The sequence below is a fragment of the Engraulis encrasicolus genome, chromosome 17 (assembly GCF_034702125.1).
Source record: "Engraulis encrasicolus isolate BLACKSEA-1 chromosome 17, IST_EnEncr_1.0, whole genome shotgun sequence".
NCBI lineage: Eukaryota > Metazoa > Chordata > Actinopteri > Clupeiformes > Engraulidae > Engraulis > Engraulis encrasicolus.
The window spans coordinates 16,058,383-16,067,585 of record NC_085873.1 but is presented as its reverse complement, the minus strand read 5'-3'; the positions used below and the strand labels follow the sequence as shown (position 1 = coordinate 16,067,585).

Here is a 9,203-nt window from a genome sequence, read left to right as displayed (position 1 = left end):
CAAAAAAATTGTCACACCTGTTGAACAAGAATATCACTCTTACATAAAATGTGATTTGAGACCGAAAAATGCGCCGAAATCCGAGGTGACAAAAGTTGTCGGTGTGAATGAAAGACAGGATTGCGCATGAGCGTGGTTTAAAGAAGCAGAGTGTGATTCTGGCAAAAGGTCATTCACGCCTAAGCCCCGCAGTCAATCAAAGGAAATGCCTCCTGTCCTGTCTGTGGTGTGGCATAAGTTGATGGCTTACTGAAAGTTCTTCTGATTGGTTGTATTGAAACAAACCAGAGGTAAAACTGTGCACAAACACTTACATTTTTTTATAAATGCACACGAACAACATACATGTACAGTGTGCGGGAACAAATTCCCGACATTTTTCAAAAGCATGTTTTATGAACCTGTGGCATAAGAATGCAAAACTGTTTATTCCAAAAGTAGAAATTTGAAAATGTGTAACGGTTAACCCCCTTTGGCTATGCCCTTTCCATTTGACATCTTAACAAACAGTTAAGATTTATCACCAGACAGACGAGAGCACAAAAATGACCAGATGTATTGTAAACATATCGAGTAATAACAAAATAACATCTTTTGAAAATATCTTTTGAAAATGAACTAACATGAAAACAACTCTTCGGAGTGGCAGTTCCTGCATTGTAGACCAAACAATCAACAGTGAAACAATAAACTTCCTGTCAGCTGAGCTCACTTTCATTACACGCACGCATGTATGACCTACAGTAGCTGTATGTTAAACACCGTTATACCACAGTAATAATTCTGAAAGACACTTCGTAGCCTCTTACTGCAGAGGGGACGGTTAAAAGGCCTATTCACTCCTTGCTCAAAACACTCAACTATATCAAAAATACTATGACAATACAGAGAGTCTAAAGTTACCATTTTGGTAACAATAAGGTTATAACAGAGGCTCTACTACGCTAGGGGGTTAAAGCTTTAAAAACATTTTTTAAAAAGACATCTGCATGTGATGTCAACGGACATGACTCAATAGTCGAAATAAATCCTGAAGTCATATTGGTCAACCACTGACCCACATACGGCCTTAACCTACTGAATTGTCGAGGGCCTTCACCCTCGGCCCACAATGGTCAGACAATACACACACGGCTTCCTCTGGTGCCGGCTGGACATTCCCTGAGGCCTGCCGGAGTCCTCCTACCCTTTCCTGTGCATATTGTGTTCTTTCCAGCGCACGTGTGTGTGTGTGTGTGTGTGTGTGTGTGTGTGTGTGTGTGTGTGTGTGTGTGTGTGTGTGTGTGTGTGTGTGTGTGACCCATGAGCATGCTTGCCAAGATCTGTGTGTGTGTGTGTGTGTGTGTGTGTGTGTGTGTGTGTGTGTGTGTGTGTGTGAGTGTGTGTGTGTGTGTGTGTGTGTGTGTGTGAGAGAGAGAGAGAGAGAGAGAGAGAGAGAGAGAGAGAGAGAGAGAGAGAGAGAGATGGAAGCGCAGCTCCAGCAGAAAGCATCCTTTTCCTGAGCCGCTCGCTCCATGTAAACACAGGACACACCTTACCCCTTCACTTCCTTCATTCTCTCTGTCTCTCTGTCTTTCATCACACACACTGCACACTCGTTAAGCCACACTCCTCTTACCACTGACTTCCCCACACTCAAACCACCCACTCAAATACAAAACACACACACACACACACACACACACACACACACACACACACACACACACACACACACACACACACCAGACAGAGAGTGGGCTAAACAACAGATCCTTGATTTGCTCCAGTGCCTCTGCTGATCCTTAGTGACTGGCTCTCATCAACTTTACAAAGGCGGATGATGAAGGCAACACAATCTCCAAATAAACACAGACTGAGCAGCACGCAATAGGCTATAGGCCTATAATGCAAAAAAAAAAAAAAAAAACAGGTAGGCTATTTGAGGTCCTATGGTACATTTCACTCAAAAGGGGGAAAATAGAAAAAAGTCAATGTTGGTGAACATTTTGAATACTTTAAGCCATGGTTTTAAATCAACGGGCCTAAAGTTTCAGATTAGGGTTGTGTTGACAAGTGCCTCTGTTTCTGTGAGATTGTCATGACAACAGCTTGGTCTATTCAACTACATGGAGCAGAGAATCTCGACAATCTCAGCCTGTCAGTAAGGAAGCTGGGAAGAAAATGCATTTGCATGGAAGTTTTTAAGCAAGTGCTATCTGTTCGTAACGTGAATAGCTTCTCCATCGTAACAAATGGCCATAATTGAAACGGGAACTAGGCTATAACGAATGATCTCGATGAGAGTGGCTCATCGGCACCACACATACCTTCCTTCTCACAAAGGAGTCGGGGGAAACAGTGACCGCGTTGGAATGCTCTTTCAACAACTCTCCAAAACGCACGCGCTGAAAGCTGTAAGTTCGAAGATTGTTTTCAGGGTCCTTCCGCGGCGTCTTCAAGGATTCATCGTCCAGTAAACTTCTGCATTGGGTCACTCAGAGACACAAATTCAAAAAAAATCTATCACTGTTCCACATTCTCCGCCCCGTCTACTCATTCATGCCATGGTGTTAAATCCCGCGTTTGGCTTAACCAAGACAACTTGCTCCGCCTCGCGGGGGTATCCGTTCCGCCCAGCAGCGGAGTGCACGAGGCATTCAGTTGCGCCGACAACAAGTGTTGGAGACGCACAAAGCAGCGCAGGTGCTCATCAATCTGCCTGTGGCACCACTAGGTAGCCTATCTGGGACAACATCCACAACCGGAACATTCGGTTTGAGTAAAAGCAGAGATAGGCCTAGACCTAAACTTTCAAACGTTAAATTGTTATGATGCCTTATAAGCCTTTGGCAGAAAAGCCCTAAGTAGTGGAGTAGTAGCCTAGTAACCCTAGGGTAAATTCAGTAAGCCCAATGTAAAACCTGTTTTTCTCTGCACGTGCTACCCCAAGAAGGTTCAAAAACAAAAGTAGGTTAACCCTAATAGTAGGCCTAATTGACATAGAAGTTGTTGAGAGAGTTGTTGCCAAAAATAGGCATAGGCCTAAATCATATTTAGTCAGGCATAAATGCGGGGAGTAATCAACCAGTGCTCTCCCCCATCCTCCTCCATGACTGAGGTACCCTGAGCATGGTACCGTCCCACCGCACTGCTCCCCATGGGGCGCCACTGAGGGCTGCCCCCTTGCACGGGTGAGGCATAAATGCAATTTCGTTGTGTGCAGTGTGCAGTGTTCACTTGTGTGCTGTGGAGTGCTGTGTCACAATGACAATGGGAGTTGGAGTTTCCCAATGGGCGTTAAATAAATGCGGCACATTAAGTTCAATGCAATTGTTCAGTTCAGCTCAGTTCATTATTGTGTATCATCTGTCAGCTTACAATCTGCTATTTAATCATGTAATTTAAACATCGTAGGCTGCTATGCAAATAAATTCTCCCACATAATGATCACTTTGGTGTGCACAAGATCCAAATGATTAGGCCTATAATCTGAATATGTATGAAATGAACACCTAGAATTCAATCTGCAGTAGCCAAACAGTCAGATGCCTAAAGGTGCACTGTGTATGACGGTGGCCAGAGTAGGTATTGCGGTTAATTGTTAATAGCCTAATAATGGTAATTAAAACTGTGCTGTCTATTGCCAAAGTTGATCTTTTCATGAATTATCATGAAGTAGCCTACTGTATCAGTAGTATAAACAAAGTAAAGTAAGTTTTGCTGCTAAAAATGACTATTTCTGGACATTCAAAACGGTGGACATGGAGAAGATCCACCTTTTCATATATGAAAGATGCAATTTCTCAGTCCTAATGAATACTCACTAAGGTAATTTTTGTGAGAAACGTAAGTGAATAGGCAGCATGGATTCTGGAAAGACACTGCCAAAATATTACAGTACACTTTTAATGTAAAGTAGTAACGATAACTAATAATACTTTTTTTCATTACAGTACACAATTTCTTCATCCATAGAGTTGAGGATGAATCAAAGCAGGAAAGGGATCGGAGTGAGTGTGCCTATACAGTAGTATTGAATCAGAGTTCATATTGCAGTCATTCTATCTTATCCATCTTCACAATATCGCATGAAGCGTCACAAAATACTTTCATAAAAATGTCCACTCTTTACTACATATCTATTGGCCAACAAAATACATGGTGCCTAGAACAGTGGTTTTCAAAGAGGGGGCCGTGGACCCCTGAGGGAAGGAAAAGTATTACAAAATGAAGTAATTGACTAAATGCAATAGCTAAAGTAAAGAGAAAAAAAATCTATATTCCCATTAGCGAAGAATCACGTTTTCTATACTGCTTGACATGACTTCATTCACACACTACTCTACATCGCTATATAATTAATATCTTTCCTGCTGTAGATGCATGAATTTAAGGATGCAGAAACAACATCGACATGTGAAAGGTGGTGTATAGAAAAAAATACAAACTGAATTCCACAAAAGTTGGGACACTTGGTGTTTTGTGAATAAAAGCAAACGGTTGCCATTTTGAAAACATTGCATCCCTACATAAGATGGACAATTAGCACAATGGCAACATATCAACTGTTAAAGCCAGGCAAAAGTATTGTTTTGATGGAAATATGTGTTCATTTAAAATTTGACCCATGCAACAAATCTCAAAAAAGTTGGGACAAGGCCAAAACATGTTGCAATAGGCCTATTCAGGATATGCCACACATTAAGCATAACAAGGAAAACACAATGAATGAAGAACACACCTTCCAGTTGAGCAACTGAGATTATGTCTCACATAGAAAAATACGTTTTTAGATAATGAAGCAATGCCATCAGTCAAAGTAATTAAGTCCTGCTTTGTCTTGTCTTTAGTCTTATGTATCTTTAAAAGCAATTTATTGGCACTGTCCCAACTTTTTTGGGATATTTTGCTAGGGTGACATTTTAAATGAGCACATACTTTCCTCAAAACAATAATTCTGCTTTGCTTTAACAACATATATGTTGTTTTTCTACAATGATTTATCGTATTGACAGATTGAATGTTTTGAAAATAACAGCATTTTGATTTTCATTCACAAAATACCAAGTGTCCCAATTTTTTTGGAATCCGGTTTGTAGCGCGGCATGGACCATGTCAGGGGGAATTTTTAATGGGGGGACTTGTCATGTTAAAGTTTGTGAACCCCTGGCCTAGAAGACTAAATTGAAAAATTGTGTTTCAAAATAAATGATACTATCTGCTACCAGTTATAGGCTGTGAGAGTGTGCATTGCTTGGTTTTTGGTGTCCTTATTGCTATAGGCTTAAGTTATGAATGTGTGCGAGGCTGTCATCACCACCGGATGGCGCTCATTCACAAATAAGTATCAGTGGAATCTTCACTCAGCCAAAAAACAGATTAAATGCTGGTTCAAGGTAGACCTGATTGTCAGCATTTAAGAATAATGACATTTGGACCTGAAACCTTTTTTTTCTATGTACTTCCAATGTCCATCCCGTTCCTGAAAGTAAACAACAAAGGTAAAACAAAACAAAAAAAGTTGTAGGGTAGTAACGTGACCTACACTTTAGATAGTGTCAGTGGTGTAGTCTACGTAGAACGCAGGTATACGGAGTATACCCACTTCTAAATTTTAGGGGCTTCAGTATACCCACTTAAAATTGATTGATCCATTATTTAGAATGGCATAAATATATACAGTATACCCACTTAAAAAAATGCTCGAATATACAGTATACCCACTTCAAAAAAGTAGACTACGCCCAGTGTTTCCCCCAGAAAATTGGTTAGTCAAGGTGGTGAGGCTTCAAGTCTGTCCCTGGGGGGCGGCGTGGCGGGGGGGGCACTCGCGATGTCACGCGGGGGGAGGTGTTGGCGGGGTTTGATGTCACGCACGGCACGAATACTGTTTCGGGGGTTTTATTTAATTATATATATATATATATATAATATAATTAAAATTCACAATAACAGTGTAAATACAGCGTTTAGATGAGCAGCTGCAATTCTTGGGTTGCAGTTGACGTCATAGTGCTGCCCCTGGTGGCGATCTACAACTGCTGGTGGACAACCCTCGCTTGGAGCCATTGAAACCCATTCAAAAGTACATTTTTTCGATGTTCGACAGAATATTTTTAATTAGACCTTAAGACACACCATGGGTCTTGTTTAAAAGCTGAGAACCCCAGCTTTCCATACCTGAAAACGGTAGCATCTACCAATCCGAAGGTAGCCTACTTTAAGTCCAGGGTTACTTTTCTAAAGACAGCGTTTTGTTTCCTTGGAAACGGACGCAGTTTGCGTGATGTGCTATTTACGCCGCGAACCTTAAACGGTGGTCAACACTGTGTTTTCCCCTTCCAAAATGCCTCAATTCACAATCGCCAAGTATCTCTCCCTACATGCCGGGTCCAACCGCTTGCAGTAGTCGCTCATGTCCATGTTTACGTTGTCAAGGAGCTTCCTGTCCACCATATGAGCTGAGTTACTGTATCATTGTGAGTAACACATAAACCGCGTCCGTTTCCAAGGAAACAAAAGCTATCTTTAGAAAAATAACCCCGCACTTAAAGTAGGCTACCTTCGGATTGGTAGATGCTAGGAAAATACCGTTTTCAGGTATGGATAGCTGAGGTTCTCAGCTTTCAAACAAGAACAGCTTTCAAACTCGAACATCGAAAAAATGTACTTTTGAATGGGTTTCAATGGCTCCAAGCCAGGGTTGTCCACCATTTCAAATTCGCACGCTCCAGTGAAGGGGCATTCTGACGTAACTGCAACCCAAGAATTACAACTTACCTTCTCAGTTATTCCACCGACGATATGGCAACGTCTGGAATCTCTCGCTGAACCATTGAATTGAAAATTAAAATGGTTTCAAAATATGGCCTCGAGGATGGACACACATGGCGTAGTAATAAATCCGACCACTAGGTGTCACAATTTAGTCCAACCGATGTTGTCCTAGTGCCTGCGCTTGAACATGCATTACAACTTTTTTTTTTTTACAAGTTTTTTTTTTTTTTTTGCCCTCGGACGCATTTTTTTTTATTTTTTATTTTTTTTAGGGAACGTAGCCAAGGCGGGGGTGGGGTTTAGTCAAGGCGGCCGCCTTGATAAGAAAGCGCTGGGGGAAAGCCTGTACGCCGCTGGATAGTGTGATTCATTAAGCTTGTAGGTGTTCGTTTTGTGTTTTGATACAGTACTTGTGCTCTTACATTGACATGAGCTAGATCTCAAAATCTCCTTATGTTGTGTCCTGCATCCTGGCCTCGTGTGTCAGAGATCTGTGGACAAATCAGTGAGGACATGAAAGTATGGAGGAATCCATGGCTTTGCCCGGCCGCACTCGAACCCCTGGTGTCTAACTTTTCAATGATTATTACAGCATTTCACTGGTGCAACGGCACACATCATGGGGATACGGCACGAGGACAGATCTGGAGGATAGGCATGTCTTCTATTGGCCCTTCCTGAAATCATGTTATTGTAGAGCCCAACAGCAATGTGCAAGAGGGTGAAAGATGACATTGTACCTCATTTGCCTACCTCCCAGCGTAGCCAAAGTAGAGGAAAAGGGAGGCAGAGAGAGTACGGCTGAGTTCATTAAGGTGACTGCAATGTCTACTCTAGGTCTAAGGCCATGGTGACGGGCAAACTGGATTCAGTATTAATCCAATGCCACATATTTCCAAATGACCTGTTTTTACCTGTCCAATTAGGGTATTTTGGTCGGGCAAAACTAGGTCATTTTTTAATAGATTGCAAGCTTTTGAATCCAGCTTGCCCTTCACAGTTTGCTCCATGTCTAAAACAGATTAACAAATATTTGGTCCAATCGTATTACAAACATGGCCACATGAAGGACAGTAAGCATACTCAGCAGGTGTCTTATTGGGGTGTCTTTTTGGACAGGAAGAGGTGACATTTGTCACATTTCTTTTGCCAAACCCATAACATGACACATTGCTGTACCCTCAGGTAGAGGGCAGGCAGACACTATCTAGAAATGATACTACACTTACACTACTTTACCTTCTACATTGGTTGAAATAGACAGTATACTGAATCATAATCCTTTTCTGTGAATTCCTTTCACACATCTCTCTGCTCATGCGCTTTTGTCCGTTACATTATCTGCCATTATTAGAGAGAGGCATTGAGATAAGGTTGCCAAGTTCACACCCCCCGTGCCTGTGTGCTCACTCTGGTGTGTGCTCAGTCAGTCCACTACAGTCCATCTACTACTCTCTCCTCTTCCACTACTCCCGTCCTGTGTGCAGTATATACGCCACCATCCGATCCATTATGGACAAGGTCAAGTTCTCACCGTCCTCCCTGCTGAACATCAGGGGCTTCCTGCACATGGCCGAGATCCTCCTGGGCCTGCTCACCTTCATCGGGGCGGGCGTGGCCCCCAAGGCGCACACCTTCTGGTACTACTCCATGATCATCTGGGCCCTGTGCTTCCTGCTGACGCTGGTCATCACCATCATCGAGCTCTTCCTCATCCACAAGCTCATCCTCTTCCTCTGCATGGACTGGGACGACTTCACCACCGGCATTGCGTTCATGGCGGCGCTGACCACCACCACCTGCGCCCTGTGCTACTGCATCTTCTACGTCTGCCTCAAGTGCCTGTGGGACTGGCTGGTGGCCGTGCTGGCCATCCTGGTGGCCGTGCTGTACGTCCTGGAGCTGGTGAAGGACAAGCTGGACTCCACGAGGTCGGTGAAGTACCTGGCCGCCCTGCCGGGGATCTTCAAGATCCTGGAGGCCTACGTGAGCTGTCTGATCTTCGTGTCCGTGATGGGCTACCAGACGGAGGCGGCGCTGATCTTCTGCCTGGTGGCCTACATCATCCCGTTTCCCATCATCCCCGTGGTGATCGCGGTGAACGTGTTCAAGAAGCTACGCGACTGCTTGCCGTTTAACCTCACGCGTGTGGAGTTCCTCATCCTCGTCCTCTCTGTGTTGCTGTACATCTTGGCGGCCATCTTGTGGCCCGTGTACACCCTGCGCAACAACCCTCGGCCCGACGACTGCCCGGCAGGAGGCTGTGCGTGGAGCTTTTATTTCCTCGTCACGTTATTTACCTACGTGAACCTGGGCCTCTTCACCGTGGACTTGGTCTTCACGCTCTTGGGGATATGTGGCTTCAAACGTTCCTAAGGCTCTGACATGGACAATGGATATACATATACACATCCACATGCACATTTATAACACACACACACACA

At 43.5% G+C, this 9,203-nt stretch overlaps 2 protein-coding genes across 2 annotated transcripts in view; one reads left to right on the top strand and one right to left on the bottom strand.

Annotated features, from left to right (window-relative positions):
- LOC134467640 (ankyrin repeat and fibronectin type-III domain-containing protein 1) overlaps positions 1-2,511 on the bottom strand; it is a 218,899-nt gene extending 216,388 nt beyond the window's left edge. Inside the window, exon 1 of the mRNA XM_063221477.1 lies at positions 2,310-2,511. The gene's annotated coding sequence lies outside the window, so the exon portion shown is untranslated. The remainder of the gene's footprint in view (positions 1-2,309) is intronic.
- Positions 2,512-8,271: 5,760 nt separating this feature from the next.
- Positions 8,272-9,135, top strand: LOC134467276 (myeloid-associated differentiation marker-like protein 2). Its single transcript, XM_063221177.1, has one exon. The coding sequence runs from the start codon at positions 8,272-8,274 to the stop codon at positions 9,133-9,135; it is 864 nt and encodes a 287-aa protein (XP_063077247.1).
- The last annotated feature ends 68 nt before the right edge of the window (positions 9,136-9,203 follow it).